The 26,326-nt window shown below is 36.3% G+C and overlaps 1 protein-coding gene across 1 annotated transcript in view; it reads left to right on the top strand.

The window, feature by feature from the left end:
* The window catches only part of LOC131151022 (uncharacterized), an 80,063-nt gene that overhangs the window by 14,669 nt on the left and 39,068 nt on the right, over window positions 1-26,326 (top strand). Inside the window, exons 3-5 of the mRNA XM_058102180.1 lie at window positions 8,882-9,033; window positions 12,542-12,614; window positions 24,114-24,236. Coding sequence (XP_057958163.1) covers window positions 8,882-9,033; window positions 12,542-12,614; window positions 24,114-24,236 — 348 coding nt within the window. The remainder of the gene's footprint in view (window positions 1-8,881; window positions 9,034-12,541; window positions 12,615-24,113; window positions 24,237-26,326) is intronic.

The raw sequence follows: 26,326 nt of genomic DNA, 5'->3' as shown, positions 1-26,326 counted from the left end.
TCCTCTCTCTTTTTAATTCCAAAGACCGTTCCTTAGCATAATTTTCAAAAAAACACCAGCAACAAGTACTATGATTTCGAATAAACAATTTTTGAGCATGAAAAAATCATAACATCATAATCTTCACAATTCATGAAACAAAGATTCAAGCTTTAATAATAATATTGCGATGATTGCTATTTCAGTGCAGACACGAAATAAAGTTTTCAGCTATAACACTCTCATGTAACAAACTGAAGCTTTTGGCATGTACATGGAAGAAAAAACCCAACTTTAATGTAGACATGAAGAAACTATGCAATGAGTATCTAAGTAATCCTCATGCTAATCATGCTAATAAGACAAGGACATAAAAGAGAAACAAAAAATCATACCTTGATATTTCCTCTTCTCGAGAAAATACTGTGATAATCCCTTTCTTGAATCTTCTTGAAATTGTGCCTCCTTCAAGCTTTGATATGTGTTTCTTCCCCTCTTAATGTTCTTTTCCTCTTGTGACCTCTTGTGAATCCTTTGAATGCAAATGCATGCCTCCTTGTTGAGCCCCCCAACCTCTCTAAACGCGTGCCCCTTCTTGAGTCTCTTTAGTTGAACATGTGCCTCCTCTTCAGCCTCCCTCTTGTGATGGTGTTAAGCTCCTTTAAATAGAGCTAATCTAGGGAATTTAAATTTTAATGCCCCCATTTTCCCAAAACGCCCTTAAGAGCATCAAAGGCTTCCTTCCTTGTCTTAAATGGGTGCTTGAGGACTCCTATCCCTCCATCCTCAATTAAAATTTTAACTAAAACAAGGCTAACACCCAATTTTAATTAATAATGACTTCAAAATATGAAATTGAGGCTCTAAATTGTTCCCTCAAGAATTGCGTATTGAAACACTAGAAGGGAGAGCAAGGCTCTAATTAACTATTCTAAATTCAAATTCATCCCCTGATTGCTCAATTAACTTTAAATTAACCCAAATATTGGCTAAATTGACCCCAAACAAAGTATGCTATCACGTTTGCAAAATGCAGATAAAAGCACTCTCGTGATGGGTGATTTAGATGAAGTTAAAGGCCGAATGAGGACTAGACCTAGAATAACTAAGTATGAGATAGTGAATAATAATTATTGCAAATGGATAATGGCTCTGCCTCTCTCTCTCTCTCTCTCTCTCTCTCTCTCTAATAGATCCTCTCCCGCTCTTGTGTGTATGCTACAATGAAGCCCGATGTGGGATGTGATGAATCGAGTGATTTAGATTGAAGGAAAATCCTTTGATTTGCATTTGGACAAGGGCAAGGGGAGTTCATCTTTGCTCATGGTTGAGAAAAACACTGTTCGTAGCAGATGGGTTATGTTATCAAAAGAGGCTATATTGTGGTTTGTTGATGGGTTGTTAGTTTTTTGTTGGATGGAGAGGGGTTTTTGGAGCTTTTGCAAGGGTATTACAAATTATTGGTTGTTGATTAGGTGGGTGAAGGTGTGAAAATTCTTGGAGTTAGGGTTGGGTTTGAAATGTAAGAGATTTTCTGTGTTCATTCCTGGAGATGCAAAGGGTGACGGATAGCAAAGCTTCGTAAATGTTTTCTGTGACCTATCAAAGGAGTTACTGGAAGATTTGGGTGGTGTAGTTGTATATTGTCATCCATGCTTCAAATTGTGGAGGCAGGTCATGTTGGAATGCAATAGAGGTGAAGGCGAGGACTGCCATTGTCATGGTCCTTCTGGAGATCGAGGCATGGTGGCTAGAAGGGAAGGACGGTGTTGTAGGTGTGGTGGTATGGTTCAGACGGACAAGGTTGGGCTTTCGAAGTCAGCAATCCCTGCTAACTAGCTGTAACTGTTTGAGAAGGAGGCTAAAATGCAGATGAAGAATGCTGTACTTTTGAAGACAACAATCGTCACTAACCAGTTAGACTTGCCTGAGAAGGAAGCTAGGGTTCCGACAGGGGATACACTCTTCTCAGAAGTTGCTAGGGCTGCATTTGGGAAGGATGTGAAGGGACATGGGCTGGGAGGTATGCTTTTAGTTTTGGACCTGGCCCGATTAATTGAAAAGAAGGGTATTTCTTTTTTATATATGTTGGGCCATTTACTTGAGCTAGCCCCAGGCGTAGGTACATCTGTGTTGGGTTCTAACGAGGAGTCTAAGAGGGATCCTCATTCCTTGGGCTCTATACATATGGTAAGTAGTGAAAGTAAGGGTGCTGGATGGGGAAGGATCAGATTTCAAGAATGGGAAGGACCAAGGAATGAGTGGTGCGTAGGAGGATGTTAAACTTCGTGCCCAGTTTCCAGCACCCTAAATTTCGAATCAGGCTGATGGAAATCTGGAACATTCCTTGAATATTAATAGCTTGGAGTTAGATTTAGACTTGTGGTGTAAAAAATGTAACTAGCCTAGAAGAGAGCTCAAAAAATAGGGAGGTAAGATGTAAAAAACCAGGAGCAGTTATGGGGGGAGATTGATGATATCTTGTGTGCAAATTTTGACAGATTTGAAGTTAGTAAGGTATTTGCTCGTTGGAGGGCAGCTCGTATGGGTGCCGAGATGAGGAAGGTATTTAATGGGGAGAGAATATTCTGGTGCGACAGGGACAAATTTTTTAAGGGGAGATTCTAGAGAAGAACTTAGCATAGTGGAAGACTCTTTTTCAAAGAAGGAGGTTGGGTGTAGCAATGGGGAAAGAAAAGAGGAGGTTTTCTTGATTAATTTCATCTAGTTTCATGCTGTGATCTTTTTTTTTTTCTCTTTATTTATTTATTTTATTTTTTGGACTCCTTGTTCTCGCATGTTGTACCTTCTTTTCTCTCTATCTAATATACTCATTTATTATGAAAAAAATCAATTTAAGAGCATTTTAGCTTACTAAGTGTATTGTCCTACATTTTGCAGAGTGGCGGAAGAGGATTCATGTAGCCTCACTTAGTGTGATTTGAAGCTTGATTGTTGTTGTTGTTCATTGCTTGCCCAACCATTATGCATGACACAATATATTCATATGCAATGTTCATGACATTTGCATATGCATGAATAAATACATAGATACAGATGCAAGTATCTTTAAAGTTTTGAACTTCTTCAAGGCTGAGTGAGTGAATGGACCAAGGCCAAAGGTTGAAGTTATGACATGGGAAGGGGTTGATGACATTCCTTGTCCCCACTAGTCTCCTGTCAAGTCAAGCACTCTTGCCCATATCCAGTACAAGACAGTTGGGGGGGAGGGGGGCATCATTATTTATTCATTTTTTTTATAGCAAAATAAGATGATTTTATTAGAGAAAGAAAAATGTACAAGAAGGAAAACAAGAAATCTTCTGTTTTTTTTCTGGGGATTCTCAGATTTTGTTAAGGAGATGTCTTCTTTCCTGATTGTACATTCTTTCTCTATCTAATGAATTTCTTTTTATATTAAAAAAAAACTCATACAATCAGACTAACAGAGCCAACCAATCCCGTTTGATATCCAAAAACCTCACTCCTTTAAAACAACCAGCTGAAGCACACCATAGCGAGGCCAAATAGTGAATCTTCTCCCATAACAAAGATTTGTTCAGATTTTTTTCCATAAATATACAAGCATTTCTTTCAATCCATAAACCCCACAGAACTGCAAAAACCACACACATCCACTAAGCATGAGTATCCTTCCTTTTACGAAAACCAGCAAAAGAAGTGACCAACTAGTCCTCCACTAACCCAATTTTATCCCAAAAGGCCAAAGTCTTATTTCATATATTCCAAGCAAACGAGCAGTGTGAAAACAAATGAGATGCTGTTTCAGAACTAGCACGACAAAGAGAACATATATGAGGGTAAAATGCCTTTGAAGATCTCCTCCTCTGCAACATATTGTTGGTGTTAACTCTATCAAGAACAACCAGCCAAATTAAAGCCTTGATCTTTGAGGGAACTTTGACCCTCCAAATAATTCTATGGAGTGGAAAGGAAATATTGGCATAAATCAAGTAATCACAAAAAGATTTGCAAGAATAAGCCCTTGAAGAGTCTAAAGACCAAGAATGCCGATCCACCGTAAAGGAAGGACAACAAGTCGCCAATAACATTAACAAGGAAGACAGCTCCTCTACCTTTCTATCAGAGTTCTATGGAAATATAAGTCCCAAGGAAATGAATGACCTTTAGGAATCAAAAAGAAGGGAATAACCTTATTATGACCTGAACTCAAAAGATAAAGATGAGGAAAGAATATAATAAAGCAACATTACCCACTCAGAAGTCTTCCCAAAAATGAATACGAGAATCATTACCTAAGACAAACTTAGTAGGAGGAACAAAGATGGGGAAGACCTGAGAAATACACCTCCATGGGCTGGAGGGGGGAATCATTATATGAACCCCTTATGAAGTAGGAGCAGAATAATTTGAAGTTGGACCACATGTAGACCCTTGTAGGAGACTGATTATGTAGAACTGGATTAACGAATTCCTAGGTCCACAATCTGATAGGTTTAGGTGTAATTAATTAAGATTATTTTAATGTGGGGATTTGTTTTAAGTTTATGTTTCTTGGGGTGTTTTTTTTTTAATAGTTTAATTAGTTAGGGTTTTATTTATAATTTTATTTACTCTAGTTTTTCTGTATATATTAGTAGTCAGTTGTATAGTTGTAGAGAGTTTTTTGGTGAATTTGAAATCTTGAAGCTAACAAGTTTTCCCCCCCTTGTATTCTTCTTCCTTCTCTTATCTCCCTCTCTTTCCTTCTCCCCGATCTTTTCTGTCCTCATTAGTGCCTCATCATTTGATATCATAGCCCAATCACGATCTCTGTTCTTCCATTTTTAAACCCCCATTTTGCCCTCTTGCAAGCCCCTTCAACCTGTTTTCCATCTTTGATCTTCTCTATTCACCACTCTTTCTTTGTCAGTCTCTAGTCTACACTCCTTTCACAAACATTCAATTACTAGTCCCAATTTTTTTTAAAAATCTGCAGCTTTTAACCGCAGCTGCCCAATTTCATTTCATCACTTCACATCCTCAATTGCAGACATCAGACCACCATTGAGAACAGAAGCCCTCAAACCCACAAACTGGATCAACTCTTGACTGAGATTTTCTTTTTTTGATAGCAAAAGAAATTCATTGATTAAAATTTACAATCAGGAGAAGAAACATCTCCTTATCAAAATCTGGGAAACCCTAGAGAAAACAAAAAAAAAAAATGAAGAATCAAAGGACACAAAAAATACAAGGAAATCTGCGTGCCCTAATAAGTCAATAAAGCATGCCAATCGCACAGAATATCTGGAAAGCATGTCTCCTTAAAGTTTCCATTGCCAACACACCAAAGAGAAACCAAAAAATGAATATTCTCCCACACCAAAAACGATAACTTCTTCCCTGAGAAAATGCATGCGTTATGTTCCTTCTGCAGACTCCAAAATACTGCAAACACAGCACAGTTCCATAATGCTGTTCCTTCCTTTTCACTGCCAAAACCAACAAAAGCAAGACAAAAACTGCTGCATTGTCTCTGGACAAAGCACAAACCCAAATTTCCTCAAAATATCTGTATTACTTGTTCCAAACCCTCCATGCAAAATCGCAATGTAAGAAAAGATGCGGAGCAGATTCAGAGCAATTAAAACAAAGCGCAAGCATATCTGGAGAGAGCCTTTAAAAGCCTCCTAATCTGCAGCAAATTATTAGTGTTGATCCTATTAAGCACAACCAACCAAAGAAAAGCTTTGATTTTAAGGGGACATTAGCCTTCCAAATATTTTTATGAAGTAGAAAGGGAAAAAACAGAGCTAGCCAAGAACTCACAATAAGATTTGCAAGAATAAAACCCCTAGGGATCCAAAGACGGGGATTGACTATCAGCTTTTGAAGTTAGTTTTAACAAGACTATCAAAGCGGATTATTCTTCTGTTTCCCTTTCATTGAAGGATCTCCTAAAGTGTAAATCAGAAGAAGGTAAAGGACCACCTGGATTAACGACAAATAGAATAAATGGGTTCATTCTGCTCTGAGCACAGGCGCGAGAGGCAAGGAAAAGAAGTGGACAAAATAACATTCCCCAACCAAAGGTCTTTCCAAAATGGATATTACAACCCCTGCTCGACAAACATTTTTTTATGGAGAATAAAGAGAGAATAAATCTGGAAAATAGCTTTCTAGGATTTCTCGAAGAACATCTAGAACCCTGATTACCATCCCACCCATTCTCGTCAAGTCCAAACTTGCTTTTTGACAACTTTATGCTACAAGGAAGAATCTTCTGATGAGAACAGCCAAAGCCATTGGCCAAGAGAGCTGTGTTTTTAGACACCAAATTTCCAAGACCCAAACCACCCTCCCTTTTAGACCTACAAATCACCTCCCATCTCACCAAGTGATCCCTACTGCCCCCTATACCTGACCGGAGAAAAATATCGCATAATTCATCACTGAGATTTCATCATTGGAAAGCACCCCGAGTGCTCTCATGCACTGCTTGAACCTTCACCAATCACTGCTTTTCTAAATTGTTCATCTTGCTGGAGTTTTCAGGGCATACTGCTGGCCTCGCTGGAGTTCCCTCCCATTGATCCCCAGCTGCTGTAAGTGGAGTTTGAATGCGGTTCAACCCTCCAGCTCCTCCTTTTTCTGCCTCCTATTCCATACCTGACATATGGATCCTTCTTTGTACAAGGCAAAAAGAAATAGAGATAAAATCCAGCTCTGATCTATTCATTATTTTTTCTTCTATTAGACCCATTCAGCTCTCTAATAATAGTGCTGCTAACCACCCCCCCCCCCCCCCCCCAGCCCCCCCCCCCAAAAAAAAAAAAAAAAAAAAAAGGCACACACAAAGCCTTAGGCCACTTTTTAAAATTATTCAATCTCAAATCACTCAGCTGATTCTCATTTCTTAGTATCCAATCCAGCACACAATTCTAATTTTTACCCAAGCTGTGCCATCTTCAACAACAATGTCATATTATCAAACACTGCTTCACCTGTGAGCTGCCAATTTGTCATCCTGCATGGGCGGTAAACTGCACCTGGAATGTGTGCTGATTCAAACCAGGTTCCTTCATTTGCACAATTGTATTATAAAAAAACATGGTGACAATTTACTGGACAAGGGAATGCTTTTATTTGTACTTTGGGATCAATATCAAGCCTTTTTGTACCTTTCTCAAGTGTGGAGAAATTATTCAGAAAATCATCATATATGGAATGGGCCTTGTGAAAATGGTTGCTAGAAATGATATCACTTGTATGTTCATATGTATATTCGGTTCTACATGTCTATGAAAGGTCTTAATTTCCTATCCAAATGGATGACTATTTTGATAATGTTTGGTGTGATATTATACCCATGGATATTAGCTGTCTGCCTCTTGATTCTCCCTGGGATGATTTGAGTGTGACTCAAGGGCATGGTAATATATGTCTTTCACTGTAATGGTAAGAATCTTATTTTGAAACCTTCTCTACCAAACAAACAAGAAAAAATTACTTGGCAATGTTGAACATGTCAAAATTATTCAAAAGGAAGACACTACAAGCAAGGAAATGCATGTAATTGAAAACATATAGTCTTCAAAACATTCCTATTGTTGAGACTGTCCTTCCTAATGTGTTTATTGATGCCAATTTTATTTTCCAACTCTTTTCTTTATTTGGTGTTCCTAAAGGAACAAGGTTTCTTGCATCATTCAAGAATTGGCTTTCAAATTGTCGAAATTCATTGCTTTCTTTTGATCCTCCAACATTTCAAACTTGAGGCCGGATTTTTTTTCAAGTGGGGATATTTGGTGCAGAACAAGAAGATGGGCCATGGGTAGACCCCTGTTGGAGGCTGATTTATAAGAATTGGATTAATGAATTACTAGGTTGCCAGCCCAATATATTTAGGAGTAATTAATTAGAATTATTTCTTGAAACCATTTGTTCATGAGTGTGATTTTTTTGAATATTTTATTTATAAAGTTTCATTTGCATATTTCCATCTTCTCCCTTTCAGTTATTTGGAAAAATAAATTTAATCATTTTACTGTGCTGTGTTGTTTTAAATGGTGGAAAGTATTAGGGCTGCATGCAGAAAAACATCAAGTAAATAGGTTGGGAACTATTTATTATTTTCCTCACCTGATCAAAACTCATTCTTGTCCTTCTGCTAATTTCACCTCATCTATTTCTTCACAGTTCCATGGCTTGGTGTTTATCAAACAAATTTCTTGGGTTGTTGGGACTTGTGAGAGTGTTGGGTTTGACCTCATCCTCTGGAAGCTTTTGTGTTGATTGCTTTTATAGGTTTTGGGAGGCAAAAGAATGCAAAATTTTTGTGGTGGAATGTAATTTTAACTGTTTTCGGTACTTTGGTTGGAGAGAAATTCTTGAATTTTTAGTCTTTTTTCCTTTACTCTTTTGAGGAATTCTCATCCTTCTTGTACATTCTCTCATATGTCCTAATAACTTCTTTTTCTAAAAAGAAAAAAAGGTTGGAAACAATTAAATCTCAATTTTTTTTATGGCACTCCAGTTATAATGCTCAAGAGTCCATGCTTAGTGTTTGTGATTTGTATGTTAATTGCTTAAGAATTATTCCTAACTGCCTTTATTTTAGTGGTAAATATTTGAAAGAATTTTTTTTCTTCTTTTGGCATTCTTTGTCAACTATTTATCAGTATGTCCTTATGTAGAAAATAGAAATATGTTATTCCATATCTACTAGTGCAAGGAAGTGAAGGAACTTTGTACAATCTGCTGGATTTTGGGTTACAGTAGCTTAAAAAACCCTTGCAGATGCAAATCCCATCTTCCATTACTAAACTCATTGTGGATTTTTAAAGTTTATTAATGTTCTTTATTCTATATTTATGTTTGGTCATACTGGCAGTGTATGTTCATTTTAGAAGCATAAAAGCTATTTGTAACTTTTCAGGTCAGGCATCCAAATATATTGTCATTTCTCCATGGTACTGAGGCTGAGACTTTTGATGGTTCGGCTATGAAGGTTACTATCTATATTGTCACTGAACCTGTTGTTCCGTTATCAGAAAAGATTAGGGAATTAGGCTTAGAAGTTACACAAAGGTATGCATATTCTGTTCTGCTGGTGGATTGTGTTGTAATGTTTTTTTTTTTTTTTTGCTTATTTGGCTTTTAATGCTCTCGAGGACATTGTTTCATTTAGATTCATTCATTTATTGCATGATAATTTACTCTTTGTGTGCCAAATGATGTAATCTTAGGCAGTTCTTTGGCATATGATTACATGGAGTGTGGATAGTTCTTTGTGTTTGTTTTTGTTCAACTAGGGACATGCATCATGCATGTATGGATGGATAGGTGAATGGATGTTGAAGGCTTTTATTTTTTCTTCTCTTGCATGGCGGTGTTCTACTTTCATTTAATCTTACTTCATATTTTGTGTAGTTTGTTAGTTTCAGTGAGTGCTTATTTTTATATTCTGAATTCCTTAGCTCCTAAAGAATTACTAGTTGGCAGCATGGTCTTAAATTTCCATGAAATTGTCGAAATTTCTGTCTAAATTTCTGATTTCTGTCACTCTCAAAATCGAAATGGTGATCAACTTCCATCTTGCATAATTTCTATCGAAATCTCAACAAATCATCCGAAATTTATTGAAATCTCGAAATTTTAGCCAAACTTGTTGAAATTTTAACTATTGAATAAAATTTCCTTGGAATTCAAATGAGAAATTTACTAGTGAAGTGAAATTTCTCTCTTAATTTATTTTATATTTTTTTATCTAAACAAAAGATTATTACTTAGGTTTTTGAAATTATATGAAAGAATTAACTTACAACGACATTTTGTTTAACCATTCATGTCTAAATTATCATTATTTGTATAATAAATAATATTTAAATGATTTATAAATTTAATTTGTATTAGCTGAATATGGTTAATGCATATTATTTGACAAATATGTTTGATACACATTATATTATATCTTTTCCACCTCATACAAAACATTGATGTATTTAACCTGTAATATCTTAGTCCTAAAACTTTATTATGTTTGTGAACCATTTCTAAAGTTTCAAAAGAATTCCATGCTTTATTATAGATTTCCGTTACTTTTTCAAATCAAAATTGAAATTTCCATCGAAACTTTTGTTATTGTGGAGCTTCAAAATTTGAGTCGAAATTGAAATTTAAGACCTTGGTTGGCAGTAGCCATGCCATATGTATCAATCCACATGTGTTAGTACATTCTAAATAGAAAACTACATAAAACCAAAAGGAAAGATTGAACTTGGAGACAAATGAGGAGAAGATTAAAAATAGGAGATTTATTTGCAAAATTAGAGTGCTTAGTTAAGATGACATTAAAAAAATGAAAAGTGGGAAATCTATAGGATCGGATAAAATACCAATTGAAGTTTGGAAATGTTTAGGGGATAAAGGAAATATTTGGTTAACTAATCTATTTAACACTGTTATAAAAACCAAGAAAATGCTAGAATAATGGAGGAGAAGTACGTTAGTACCGTTATATAATTTGGAATTAAGATTATGAGTTATACGATGAAATTATAGGAAAGGGTAATTGAACATAGAATAAGACTAGAAACAAAGATTTCAGAAAATCAATTTGGTTTTATACGGGGGAGATCAAAACAAAAGCTATTTATCTTTCAAGAAGTTTAGAGAAAAGAAGAAGGACTTGCATATGGTTTTTATTGACCTAGAGAAAGCATTGATAGAGTACGTAGGGAAGTTATTTTGTGGGTCTTAAAAAGAAGGTAGTTTGCAGTAGATATATCAAGGTCATTAAGGATATGTATGATAGAGTAGTTGTAACGCCCCAACTTGGGTCTGCCAGGGAGAACCGCGTCTCTCTTCCTCCACTTAGACCAGACAACAGGGGGCGGGCCTTATCAGACTAATGACTGGTCCCACAAACCAACACGTGTCCTTTTCAGTGTGTTTTGTCCTCATTCACACACTTCTTGAGAAAACTTTCCAGGTGGTCACCCATCCTAAGATTGCTCCAAGCCAAGCACGCTAACTATGGAGTTCTTATGGAAAACTTCCGAAAAGAAAGGTGCACCTTGTTGATATGGGTAATAACATCTAATCCTTTTAAGTTTTTTATCCATGGGGTATCACATTCTCCCCCACTTATAGAACGCAACGTCCTCGTTGCGAACTCACATTTCCAAACTCAGGCGATGTGAATCTCATCACACTTCTTGCTGGGTGTTGGCTTTGATACCATTTGTAATGCTCCAACCTGGGTCTGTCAGGGAGCACTGCATCTCTCTTCCTCCACCTGGACTAGACAACAGGGGGCGGGCCTTATCGGACTGATGACTGGCCTCACAAACCAACACGTGTCCTTTTTAGTGTGTTTTGTCTTCACTCACACACTTCCTGAGAAAACTTCTCAGGTGGTCACCCATCCCAAGATTGCTCCAAGCCAAGCACGCTTAACTATGGAGTTCTTATGGAAAGCTCCTGAAAAGAAAGGTGCACCTTGTTGATATGGGTAGTAACATCTAATTCTTTTAAGTCTTTCATCCATGGGGTATCACAGTAGTGACTAGCATTTAGACGGCAGGAGGGGAAATTAGAGATTTTCCACTCACAATATGTGTACATTAAGGTTCTACTTTGAGTCTTTGTCTTTTTACTTTAGTAATTGATGAACTTAATAAAAATATCCAAAATGAGATCCCTTGGTGTATGTTGTTTGTAGATGATATCGTGTTGATTGATAATAGTAGGAGCAAAGTGAAATCTAAACTAGACTTTGGAGAGCCACATTAGAGTCTAAAGGATGTAGGATAAGTAAAAATAAGATAGAATATATGAAATGTTATTTCAGTAATGTAAGGAGTTGCAATGTAGAAAAGATTAAACTTGATAATCAAGGGATTAATAGCACTAATAAATTTAGATAACTTGGATCTATTATGCAAGCTGAAGGGGAAATCGAAGAAGATGTGATACATAGAGTTAAAACAGGTTTGGTAAAATGGAGGAGTGCATTAGGTGTGTTGTGTGATCGTAGAATACCCTTAACATTATAAGGAAAGTTTTCTACGACGACTATATGGCCAGCTATCTCTATGGTTCAGAATGTTGGACACTAATAAATAACATGTACAAAAGTTAAAGTTGAAATGCTAATGTTAAGGTGGATCAGTGGTTTAACATTAGAAGATAAAGTAAGAAATGAGCATGTACGGAATAATTTATGCATAGCACTGGTTGAAAACAAGATAACGGGGCGATTTAGATGGTTTGAGCATTTGAAATATGGGCCTAGTAGAAAACCTATGAGGAGTGAGTTTCTGGCATGAAAAGAGGTAGTGGTAGGCCTAAAATAACTTGGGATGAGGCAGTGAGGAAGGATTTAATAATTCTTAATCTAATAGAGGAAAACACTATTGATCAGGTGAAGTGGCGGAAAAAGATTCATGTAGGGGACCCCACCTAGTGGGGCTTAAGGCTGCTTCTTGTTGTTGTTGTTGTTGTAGTTCTCTTGAATTTAAAGCATCTAGAATCTTTGTGTTATGCTTGTGGGGTTTTGTATGTCTTGACTTGTTATACCTTCTTCTGATGTCAGGGATGAGTATTATGCATGGGGGCTACACCAGATAGCCAAAGCTGTGAGCTTTTTAAATAATGATTGTAAACTTGTAAGTATTCTCATTGAAGTTCTTAATTGTAACCATGTTAAATGAAATGCCTTAAATTATGCTTGATAATTGAATGAAAATATATTGTTAGAGTTCCAAATTTTATCATCCTAAAATTTATTTGATGTAGTTCTGAAGAACAGGTCTCTCTCTCTCTTTAGAATTTTTGAGCTAAAATTGTATTCTACTATGTCTGTTATATATATATATATATATATGTATGTATGTAAATATGTATATTTCTATCCATCTGTTACTTAGAAGAAATTTGAAAAGATGGCTTACGGACACTGGATTGGCATCCTTTTTTGTTCTCTTGCATCGACGGGGTTTTACACATTTAAGTCTAAGGAATTTGGTAATAGTTGAGCTATTGAGCAATTGTCAACATTTGGGCAAAATATATCTCTTTCAATGTTATTTCTGTAAAATTATGGCAATTGTCCATTCATATGGCTAATTGATCCTATTGCACAAGGAGGGTGCATGACAATGCACTTACCAATTATTAATTTTTTGTTGCATCCAATTTTACCCTTCATTGCATCTTGTAATTACACCTTGTAGCGTGGTATGCATGAAAGGGTTTGAGTATTAGAGGTTGCCTGAAAAAATCTTTTCCTTTAGCATTGTTTCAACTTTGAAGTTCTAAGTTTTCCTTTCCTTCTTATTCTTCGTTAACACTGTATAGCTTTTGAGCAATGTGGTGACTCTACTTATCCATAGATGGGGTTGTAGTCTTTTATTCTTTAGCTTCACAGTTAGCATTTTAGTTTCCTCGTACCTATCAAAAGGATGTATTAAGTGGCGTAGTCTTGGGTTATTGGTTATTATATTATGGGTATTTTGGTGGTCATCTATTAATATGTTAATTGAGTTTGTCTATTTGTGAGAGAATCTCTTTGTATTGGCCAACTATTCTCCCATCCGGCCTTTCTCTTTTCTCCTTGCACTAACCCAAACCTTCTAGCTACTTTTCTTTTAGATTTGTATAACACGAATACGGAAGTGTTTTTGAATTCATTAGAAACCTTAACAAGATTAAGTGTCAAAGATAAGAGATGGCTAGCATCGAGTTTATTTAGGTCAACAATGGGAGAATTGTTTGTTTTGAGAAGCTATAGAGGTTTCCATGGTTGCTTGATGGGGCATAGTCAAGGTCTTAAATTTCGATTTCAACTCAAATTTCGAAGCTCCAAAAGTAAGGAAATTTCGTCGGAAATTTTGATTTTGATGTCAATTTTGATTTAAATTTGGAAAAATAATAGAAATCAATAGGAAAGCATGGAATTCTTTTATGAAGATTTGGAAATGATTGATAGACATGATAATGTAAGTTTTAGGACTAATATATTGCAAGTAAATACATGTATGCTGTGTTGTGTATGAGGTGGAGAAGTTGTAATATAATATGTGTATCAAACATATTTGTAAGATAATGTACATTAAACATATATAGTGAATCAGTTAATACAAATGAAATTCATAAATTATTTAAGTATTATTTATTATACAAATAATGATAATTTAGACTTGAATATTTAAATAAAATGTTGTTGTGGGTTATTTTTTCGTATAATTTCAAAAACACTTATAATAATCTTTTGTTTCAATAAAAATAAATAAAATAATTTAAGAGAGAAATTTCACTTCAATCCTTAATCTCTCATTTGAATTCCGAGGAAATTTCATTGCATAGTTCAAATTTCGACAAGTTTCGCAAAAATTTCGAGATTTCAATAAATTTGGGATGATTCGTCGAGATTTTGATAGAAATAATGCAAGATAAAAATCGACTGCCATTTCGATTTCGAGGGTCACGGAAACCGGAAATTTCAACTATTATGTGGAAATTTATGACCATGGGCATAGTATGGTTAGTAGCGTGCCCCGTCTTTTATGGTTTGGAGAATTGGATTTTTGGAATTGGGTGGAATAGCATTTCAGTTGGGAAGAAGTGTTTTCAGATTTTCTTCTTTTAAATTTGAATGGGAGAGGTAGATTTTTGGACCAGTTATTTGGCAATTATTCATTTCATGTGCTTAATAGGGCCCATGCCAATGCTAGATTCAGTTGAACGATGACCTTAGAGCAGTTGATCCCAAAAGGCAAGTGAGATTCCTTCAACAAGCTGACTAAGGGTAAAATAGGTGTCAGTTGATTCTTAAATGGGGAGAAAAAATCAAAGCTGAATTGGCAGAAAGCACCTATTTCAAGGCCAAAATTAGGTCAGCTTGTATTTGAAAATATTCTGTGTCCTTCCCACTAGGCACAATGAAGCAAACACACAGTAGAAACTAAGGCTTGGGTGTATTCGTTCTTCCTTATGTGAGTATTCCGACCAAAAGAAACTGCCAATCCATCTTTGAGTTCTACTGTGTAACTGATGATAATGTTAGTATGGTGGACCTGTGATTAAGTTCAACTCTTATTGTTCCTTTTTTGGCTAAGAAAGAAATATCAAAACCAACACAGAACAGCCAAAGGAAAGCACCATGAAAAACAGCACAAACATGAAAGTGAAGGTGTAATCCCAAGAGGGGGGTGAATTGGGTGTTTTAAAATTTTAACGCGCGGAAGCTTGATTAATTTTAAAAACTTATTTACTACGTCCACTAAATATTTCAATCACCACGGAAATCTAATCAGCGAACAACTATACCGATCAACAATCCTAAATATGAAACCAAAGCTCAATATTAATAATACTCTTGGCATATTAATGTCAATAACAATATATTCAATCACACAAATATTTATTCTTGTATTTAACTAATTGATCAACCAATACCAAGCAATCCCAGCAAATTAAATAGAGTCTGAATGTGTAGCTACAGCAGAGTATGTTCACAAAGGGTATTTAAAACATTCAAGACATCCACAAATCAGAATATATCATTCACAGCATTCCCAAATCAGATTTAAATCATTCACAGCAGATAAGATTAGTATATATGTGCTTGAAGTAAAAGCTAAGGGATAAGAATGGCACAGAGATTTTTAACAAGGTTCGGCAATGTGCCTACATCCTTGCCTCAAGCAACCCGCTGTGAAGATTTTACTAACTCTCTCCGTTCAATAGGTGGAGCACCTCTCTCCTTTCAGTTGGTGGAGCACCTCTCCTCTTTCAGTAGGTGGAGCACCTCTCAAGCAAGAACACCCTCTTGCTTGTCACCGATTCAATACCCAAATCGATCGTTTATAAACAAAAACAGGAGCAGATTTTCGTACAATAAGAAACTCTCTCAAAAGAGCGGATTTGTACAAGTTAAAATCACTAGGATATTCTCAACAATAAACTTGCTATGAAGCTCAAGAGTTTTTCTAGGTTTTCTTGATTTAAAGATAAGAAAACGAAGAACAAAACCATAAATTATCTTGCAGTGCTGAAGAACAGCGCACAACAGTGTTTGAAGGATGAAATCAATGAGTTTTTGTGCTATTAGGTTGCCCTAACACGATTAAGGTTAGCCTTAAATAGATGAGTTTGAAATCTAACCGTTTGCCCAAATTTTGGAAACAATATATTCTGAAAACGGAAAGAAATCGCGCCGTTCGCTAAATAAATCGCGTACTTCAGTCGACTGAACTGGCAGTTCGGTCGCCTGTACCAATTAAAGATATGAATTTCAAACAGGCAGTAGCCTTTCGGTCTACTGAACTTTAGGTTCAGTCGCCTGAACCTGTTCGGTCAACTGAACTTTCAGTTCGGTTGCCCGAACCAACACTGTTTGGGCTTTTAACAATAGCAGTACCCATTCGGTCGACTGAACCATAAGGTCGGTCGCCCGAACTCACTGATGCCAGACTAGGTTGTTTAGTTTCATGCATTCAGTCAACTAAGCTTGAGCCTCAGTCGCTGAACATTCTGAAATTCATTTTTCCTTTTATTTTTTGATTTCAGAAATCATATGTATTCATTTGAAAAGATATTTGGACTTCAAAAAATATTTTCAAGTTATTAAAATAGGTCTAAGTCCAACTGTTTATCCTAAGAGCTTCATAAACAAACTTAAACTTGAGAAGTACTTGCATGAGACTTCTATTACATTGTCTTCAAGCTTGATCTTCATCCAAGCTTTAGTCATACTTCATTTTGCTTGTTTTCTTCATGGCTTTTGAACTTAAATGTGGTCCATTGTGCTTGAGACCATGTACTTGAACACTAGAAAAAAAGCCTGACATCATGTACTTTTTTTGTTTCTTTTGATAATAAAAGAAGGTATATTAGATAGAGAGAGAAATTACAATGAAATAGCAAAAGAAGTCCACCCCATAAAAACTAAAATAAAATAAAATAAAATGAAATGAAATGGAAAAAAAAAAAAAAAAATAAAAAAAAAAAAATAATTAAATGTGAAACAACCTCTTCAATCCTTTTCTTTCATAATTCACGAACACTTCAAGTTAGCTAACTCTCTTTGACCCTTTTTAGCTTTATATTTACACCCATCATGCACACTTCCTTTCCACTAGGATGACAAAACTTTAAATCCAATTTATCCATGAAATCTTGAACTTCTAAATACTTCTTTGAAGTCTCCTCCATTGGTGTTGGTAAAATACTGTCCTTGCGCTGCATCTCATTAATTAAGTCATCATTTGCAAATATAGAGACCCCTTCTAATTCTTCCAAAGGGGATGGATGTACATTTGATAATTGGTAAGTCCCCTAAAACATCACTGGAATCAGAAGCATATCCACATTGTTCCCTAATTTCATCCAACAATAAACCCCCTCCACAATCAAACTCACTTAGACCATCGCTTTCATTATCTGATAAATCCCCCCAGTTCATTACTTCCTTTCCTTTGCTAACCCCATCACAAGAATTTACCATCATTTTTTTTAGCATTTATGCCTTCCACAGTACCCAACTCTCCTAAGTTCCTCTTTAAAATCTTTGGCACAACTTCACCAAAGTGCTTTCTCTTATCTTCAAACAAATTTTTTCCAATCCCACACCCATCTAGGCAAGCTTCTAACGAGTATAAACCTTGGGATCCTTAGATCCCTTTGCCTTAATGTCTGAGGCAACAGATAACCTACCCAAGGCTCCATTACCTTTTTAAACCTTTGCTGTGAAAAATTTTGTTGGCACTTGGCAGGAACCAATCATATAGTCATTCTGATTCACTGTTCATAATTTGAATATTTGGGAGTGGAAGACAAATATTATTACTCAGTTAATCAGGAAAATGTAGTAGGCAGAAATCATGAAATTTGATGAAAAAATATTGTAGCAATGAGTGATTGATGCTTCCCTTTCTGTATGAGAAGCTTTTAGAGGTTTTTCATGGATCAAGTTTTAAGCTTGATAAGTTTGTATGAGACTATATTGATGGAGGAATTTTTCAAAAATTATGAAGCTAATCTGATGCCTATTGCCTTTTTTCTTTGTCCCTTGAGTCCATTGAGCTACACCGCTCTTCATTTGACAACACATTAGCATAAAAGAAATGAATAAAACGGAAAATTGATGACTAATCCACAGATTTTCTGACTAGGAGCACTTCTCTTGGAAAGAAATGCGGAAGTCATGCTGTGACTCCTAGATATTGAATTGAATTATTGCACTGTGATCTTATGCCTCTTGTCAAAAGTAACACAATCTACGGTAGAGGCAGAATTGTTAAACTTGAAGTCAATAATCTCCACAGAAAAAAAAAAAAAAATCAGATTGAATATTTTAAAAGGCAAGTTACCAAAACCCCACATAGAGAAAGCCCACATTAAAGCCAAAAAAAGGCATCTGTGTCCCATGTAACGCCCCAACTTGGGTCTGCCAGGGAGCACTGCGTCTCTCCTCCTCCACCTGGACCAGGCAACAGGGGGCGGGCCTTATCAGACTAATGACTGGCCTCACAAACCAACACGTGTCTTTTTCAGTGTGTTTTGTCCTTATTCACACACTTCCTGAGAAAACTTCCTAAGTGGTCACCCATCCCAAGATTGCTCCAAGCCAAGCACGCTTAACTATGGACCTCTTATGGGAAAGCTCCCGAAAAGAAAGGTGCACCTTGTTGATATGGATAGTAACATCTAATCTTTTTAAGTCTTTCATTCATGGGGTATTACATTCTCCCCCTCTTATAGAACGCAACGTCCTCATTGCGAACCCACATTTCTGAACCCAGGCGATGTGAATCTCATCATACTTCCGGCTGGGTGTTGGCTGTGATACCATTTGTAACGCCCCAACATGGGTCTGTTAGGGAGCACTGCATCTCTCCTCCTCCACCTAGACCAGACAACAGGGGGGTGACCCTTATCAGACTAATGACTGGCCCCACAAATCAACACGTGTCATTTTCAATGTGTTTTGTCCTCACTCACACACTTCCTGAGAAAACTTCTCAGGTGGTCACCCATCCCAAGATTGCTCCAAGCCAAGCACGCTTAACTATGGAGTTCTTATGGGAAAGCTTCCGAAAAGAAAGGTGCACCTTGTTGATATGGGTAGTAACATCTAATCTTTTTAAGTCTTTCATTCATGGGGTATTACATCCCATGTCAAATCAAGCGTCAATCTCCATTTCTCTTTGAAAATTTCCAGAGAAATTTCTACTCCTGAACAGATTCTGGATTTGTCCTTTCAAGTAGTCCAGAACATAGAGAGTGGTGATTTCCCACAGGTCATTGTCCTTTCTGTACCTGGAACCTCTCCAAGCCTCAAGTTCTGCAGCTTTTGCCTCAATGCATCCTGCAACATGTCAGTTGATTCTGATTTCCAAGTGTAGCATGCACTAGACTGCACAAGACCTTAGCCCATTAAACTTGTATGCTGATCTTTTTACAGAAAGCACCTGTTAATTGTGTATAAACCTCCTCTCATCAGATTATCTATGGTTAGGATCCTCTCCTAGGTATGTCCAAGTGAAAAGAGTCACCTTGGTCGGAGTTTTCCAAACCCTCTCTCTTTCCCGCTCCACCCCCCCACATGCCCACTGGGGGGTGGGGGGTGTTTCTGCTGCAAATAGCCCCAAATAAAATTTGACTTCTGTCTCTCCCTCATCTTTTGGAATGGGAACACAATGTAAAAACAGCATTCTTCAGATTCTCTTTGTGCTCAATTCATTTTCTGTGTTTTTTTTTCCCGGTTTTCTTTTCTGTGGGCCACCCCCCCCGGGGGGTGGAGGGGAAGATTCACTGTCCAACCTTCAAAGGGTTTGGATGGCAGCATTATTATAATTGTTTTACTTGTTTATCTTGTCCTACACTCATTGTAACATTTTTTTCCGCTTTCTTTTAATATATTTTATTAACCTAAAAAATAAAAAAATATTTAAATAACTCCATATGATTTTGTCCTCTCCCCTCATCTTTACCCACCTCAGAAAGAGCCTTCAAACAGTTCAAGCAATACTTTCAACCTCCTTGAAATTTCTTACCCCTTTTGTTACAAAGCAGCTGCCATAAACTGTGATCTTATGGGAGTCTGAGATTGGATTTTCAGGGCAGTTTGTCCACATCAAACATCATACCAAAAGAGTGTAAAGCACTAATCCCACATTATTGCAATCATAGTTGTTAGAATCTTATGATTCATGATTCGATTCATACCATTTATATCAATTCCACACCAAATCGATTCAAATCTTACTACGAATCTAAAAACAACTGAATCATTCCCGAATCTATTGATTCACCTCGTGAATCTATTGAATCGAGCTGAATCGATTCACATGACCCTGGACCTATTATATCTTGACAAACCTGACTAGTTTAAAACCCTGAAAACAACATTTCTTTCTGTTTTACTGCTTCTATTTTTGCACGATTACCTTCCATTCCTTGTATATGTCAGTTTTGTGTTTAAAAAGAGGAGAAAATTGAAGTTTAGGTCTTATATTGCCTTCACCAAACCATTCTTTGCTCTAGAAGGAGGATAGTTTTCTACCATTGGGAGGAAGGGGTGGGACACTCACCAGCTAAGGTGATACTTAATGTTTCATTGTGTTGTTAAGATCTAAAAGTTAGTTCTTTTAGTAGTTTTTTCAATTATTATCATTTTTTAGGTTAATTATTCTTTTTTCTTTTTAATCAGAGAAAGAATATGCATGAAATGTATATATATTTTTTTAAATTGTTGATAAATGCCAAAAGTTCAAAATTTTATTTTATTTTATTTTTTTTGATTCCTTCCCTTAAACAGCATAAATTTCATTATTCTATTAATATTTCCTGCCTCATTCTCTTACTTTTCATTTGTTTAGGGAAAACATACATGATAAAGATGATTTTTTTTAATTGTTAAAATTTAGATGCATTTTATTATTTTTCGTGCTGTTTAATGTATCAATATGTGCATGTCATTTAGAATTGATTTCGGAAATTTGTACCGAATCTTATGATTTGATTTGATTCCGATTCTAGATTCCCAAAATTGAAATTTTGATTCATGATTTGAATCATGATCTGACAACTATGCTCGCCATATTTTTAAATTTGTTGTTGCAAATTGAAAGCCAATTGATGAGAAACTAATTAAACCCTCCAATCTTATTTTTTTTTAATTTTTTTTTAAAGAAAATAAAAGAAGGTATATTAGATTGAGAAGAGAAGTACAACCTAAGGGGACAAGAGGTCCACCTGAAAAAAATAAAAAACAGAAACAAAACAAAATAACAATATAAATAAAAAATTTAAAAAATAAAATTGAATAGTAATCAAGAAAATCCCTTTTCAATCCCATTCCGACATAATTCACCCAGCACTTTAAATTCGCAAGCTCCCTCTGACCCTTCTTTGCTTTGTAAATGCCCCCATCAAATCGCATTACAATTGCAGCGGCATTGCACGTTTTTAAATCCAATTTATATATTAAATCTTGGGCTTCTTAGTCCTTCCTAGAAATCACCTCTGCTGGGGTAGGTAAAATTCCATCATTGCATTGTGGTCTATTATCCAACCCATTGTTCTCAAAAATAGGAACCCCCTTAATCCTTCCAGAGGAGCAGGATGCACATATGATAGGTTCCCAAGACCATAACATTAATTGGAAACATATCCATATTTTTCCCGAATCTCAACCAGCAACTTGCCACCATCACTATCAAACTTACTGATGTCATCACCATTGTGTTATCTGAAAAATTTCCCCATTTCTTAGCCTCCTTTCTTTTGCTAACTCCATCGCTTGCCATATCCTTCATTGTACCAAGTGTATCTTCCACAACGCTCAACTCTCCTTCAAAATCTCTCCCAAGTGGACTTATCTCTCAGTGATAGGAATGCTCGTTTTTTGCTTCATATAATTTCTTCATTTCTTTACCCATCATTGCAGCCTTCTGACGAGTATACACCTTAAGACCCTTAGAATTTTTAGAATTAAATTCTGAAACACCAGATTTCCTACCCAGTCCAGCTTTTATTTTTTTTTACTAATCCTGATGATACCGGCCTTTAACTCCTCTCAAAGCCAGAATCAACAGCCATTCTGACACTTATATTATTAACATCATTTTATTCAAAGACTGATTTCAAAACCTAGCTAAAATCATCTTGATTATGCTTGAATGTTGATACATTCTATGTTTATTTTGAAGAGTTGGAAACAGATTTTGTATTTTGTTAACATCTTGCGGAATACCCACCTCTCCTGTATGTAAATTTTGGCTAGGAAAGTGGGCTTGTTCAAAAGCAGGATTGTGCAAGGGTTGGGCCTAATCACCCATATCCCTTGCCCTTGACCATTTTAGATACGAGGCCCATCTGTCGAAGCCTCTCTTTGTAAGAGGCTTCTTTTGAATCCAGACAAAGGCCCATAGAATTGTTGTCAAAACACTGGGTCTGTTCTATTAAATGGTCCAATTTTTGTCAAAAAAGCACCACCCTTTCTCTCAAACCTGGCCCAGATCCAAGATGAGTACCCTCAACCTGGCCCAAACTACGTAGCCTTGTCGTTCCTTATTGCAGCCCTAGCCGCCCTGCAAGATAAGGAGCAACCATTAGAACCCTAGTTCCTTGCACCTTATGGATGATCACCTCCAATTGAGCGGTACTGTAATATGATAACGAAACCCTCAATTCCTTCAATCGCAGACCAGCCCCGCCCTGAAGACACAATTTTTCTGATTGTGGACTGTGTGAGCAGCCTTTGCCTATCTTCCCTTCCATCACTGCCTTTCTCCATGATGTAGGAGTTGAAGTGCTTGCAATGCCTGCTCCTTTAAAATTGTGATAAATTTCCTTCGCAAATTCGCAGAACTCATTCACAAAGCTTCGCCATTCAATTCCTTTTACACATCCAGAAATGAACACTGAAAAATTCTTAACTTTACCCCTCAGCCCTAATTCCAAAAACTTCCTGACCCTCGTCTACCTAATCTCCATCCAGCAATGGAGGTTTCCCATGCCAACAGCTCTAGAGCTTCTTTCCAACTGAGAGAAAGTTGATAGACTTTTGGTGAGCTAGGAAACTGCCTCCTTCGTGAATTTAACCCACCTCTTTCAAGAAACATTTTTCTCGAGCATGCACAGTAAAGTTGTCTCCTCATTATTCAATCTCAGCTCGAAGGATTTTCCTTCGATCTGCATTGAACGCTTCAACATCACCTCCTGCTAACATAACCATGGTTATGTTCGCTTGAGGGTGAGACAGTTGTTATGCGAGAGAAAGACATACCCATCTTAGGTTTTTACCAGCATCTGAAGTTTGGATCTTTTGAAGATAAGAAGAAGCTTTGGAGTTTGAACCCTGCGAGAACTCTGAACAAGCCTTCGAAGAGCAGCTTTTGAGTCTTTGAAGAAGTGGACCTTCGACTCGAAGAAGAACAAGTAGAAGCTTCGATGATGAAGCTTTGAATAGTTGAACTTGCTAGAGTTTGCAAGATGGAGGTTTGAGGACAAGTAGGGAACAGTCTAACCTACTAGGGCTTGTGAGATGGAGTTTTGAGAACAAGCAGGGAACGGTTGAACCTGGTAGGGCTTGCGAGATGAAGCTTCGCTCAAGGGGCCACCCTTATCTCTATATTTTAACATTTTTTGTGTATGTAAACCCTCTGATATTCTTGCGATCCAATATAGTCTTTATCTCCTGTTGGAGTTCCTTTGATATCCAAATTTCATAAAGATTATATGCCAATCTTAGTTGGGATAGCTGGGTAGTTGTATTTGCAGCCTCAGTGTATGAATTATTATTAATGCAGCATCTTAAGCATATAGCAAAGTTGCTTGTGTTTTACCAATAAAGTTATGAGCTTTTCATTTTGATTATATAAATGCGACACTTCAGCATAGATGTTACCTTTATAACTTATATTATGAATTTGCCTTTATTTATATATGGTTTAGTGATTTCCCGATTCTGCCAGACTTTTTTGTGTTCTAAATTACATTTATGGAAACATTTAGTTAAGGTGATTCTTTGTAGTTTGTCCATCTGTTGCTTCTCTCTCTCTCTCTGTACGTATCTATCTATCTATTTGATCTATCTATCTATCAATGTATCTTAATTATATTGGATATTGCATTTTAACTAGCTTTGGATGCTCCAGGTTCATGGTAATGTTTGCTTGGCCAGTGTTGTTGTCACTCAAACTTTGGACTGGAAGCTTCATGCATTTGATGTTCTATCTGAATTTGATGCTAATAATGAATCCTCCACCATGCCAATGCTGGTAATTCATGTGCTTAGATTTGACCTAGCAGTTTCAATTTTGTTCCAATTTTGCTGTGTTCTTTTGTTTTATTTAATCCAAGATCAATAAACATTTAGATGAATTATTTTTCCCTCTTAAACATGATTAAGCAAAAATGTTTAGTAATTGAAATTTGCACATCCTTGATAAAATGAATACTAATGGTTCATCTGAGAAGAATGCTAAATAAGGGGATTGTCACTAGATGCGTTTCTGTTGAGAGTTGTATGTCCTTTGTAGTGTTCAACGGTCTTGGGAGGGAAAGCTTATTGAAGCTGTGTAATCTTTGTAATTATTTGGTGCATTTGGTTGGAGAGCTAGAATTTTCAAGTATATTGCTACTTCATCTGCTTTGGTTAGAGTTTCTTGCATAATGTTGGTGCTCTACAAATGAGTCTCTTTAACTGATACACACTGATGTTCTGTATGTTGTATCCCTGTATTCTATCTTAACAAAAATTATCTTTCATAAAAAAGAAAGAAAAAAATTTGTCATTAGGTTCTATGTTTATAATTTCGCCCGTGATGCACTTACTGTCCTAATCTTTTCATACATAGCCAGTCCCAAGCCCAGGTAAAGGAGGAGAGCCTCGTTAGGAAGCTGACAGCCAACGTAAAATTTGTCAGATCACTATAATATGAATTCTTACTGGTTATTCGTTGGGGCATCCCTATGGGGGACATGTTGCACATATACTACCTGGGTGTAGCAAAAAGTGGACGTGGGTGGGCTAAGTCACCGCTTCGGAGTGACATGCCATGTCGGCACCAAGATACGATGTCAAATATGCGAGGGTTCCCGCATCATTCTGGATGTGGGTGGGTGAAGAAATAGTTCAGGAGACTAAAATTTGATTAACAACTTGGACTATAGGGACACTTACGAGTAAAAGCATGGAAATTGTGGACACGATCATTAGAAGAAAAATTAGTCTAATCTGTCTTCAAGAAACTAAGTGAGTGAGGGAGAAAGTTAGAAAAATTGAAAAATCATGATTTAAACTTTGGTACACTTTAAAAGAAAAAACATAAGGATGGGTAAAAATTATTGTATACAAAAACTTATTATTTTAGATGTCAAAAGAGTAGGGGATAAACAACAACAACAACAAACCAAGCCTTAAATCCCACTAGGTGGGGTTGGCTACATGAATCCTTTTCCGCCAATTTATGCGGTCATAGATAATTTACTTCGAAAGTAGGGAATAGAATTAATTATAAAAATCAATTGGTCTTAGGCCAAAAGATAATAAATGTCATTAGTGCTTATGCTCCTTAAGTAGGTTTTGTAGAAAATCTTAAGAGAATTTTGGGAAGATATGGATAGTATTATATAAGGGACATTAGGGATGAGAAAATTTTCATTGGAGCAGATCTAAATGGACCCATTGGAAGGGGTAATAAAGGTTATGAGAGGATATGGATATGGAGACCAAAATAAGATTGGGGAGATAATTTTAGACTGTGCCATGTCATATGATTTTATCTCATTGAATACTTGCTTTAAGAAGAGAGAAAAACACTTAATAACCTTCAAAAGTGAACACAATAAAAGTCAAATAGATTTTTTCTTAAATATGAGGGTAGATTGTTTATCATCTAAGGATTGTAAAGTTGTCCAAGGTGAAAGTTTAACCACACAACATAGAGTTTTAGTGTTAGATATATATATATATATATATATATATATATATATATTAAAAAATGGAAGAGATGATAAAATAAATCAATGCAAGAGAACTAGATGGTGATTGGACTATAGTGGATGGTGTAGGCATGAAAACTCTTTGGAGTAGGATAGCTAGCTCTATTGAAAAAATAACGAAAGAGATTTTAGGGGAATCAAAGGGAAGATTCTTGAATAGCGAAAAAAGTTGGTGGTGGGATCAAGATGTGTAAAAGCTGTAAAGACAAAAAGAATTTGGTAAAACGTGACAAAAATGTAGAAATATAGAAAACTTTGAAACGTATAAAGAGGCGAAAAAAGATGCAAAAAGGGCTATTAGTGAAGTTAAACATAGATCATTTAATAATTTGTATGGTAGACTAGATACAAAAAAGAGGAAAGA

This window comes from Malania oleifera, chromosome 3 (assembly GCF_029873635.1).
Source record: "Malania oleifera isolate guangnan ecotype guangnan chromosome 3, ASM2987363v1, whole genome shotgun sequence".
Classification (NCBI taxonomy): Eukaryota; Viridiplantae; Streptophyta; class Magnoliopsida; order Santalales; family Ximeniaceae; genus Malania; species Malania oleifera.
Note: the sequence above shows the minus strand (reverse complement) of the source record. Positions and strands in the feature narration are given on the sequence as shown.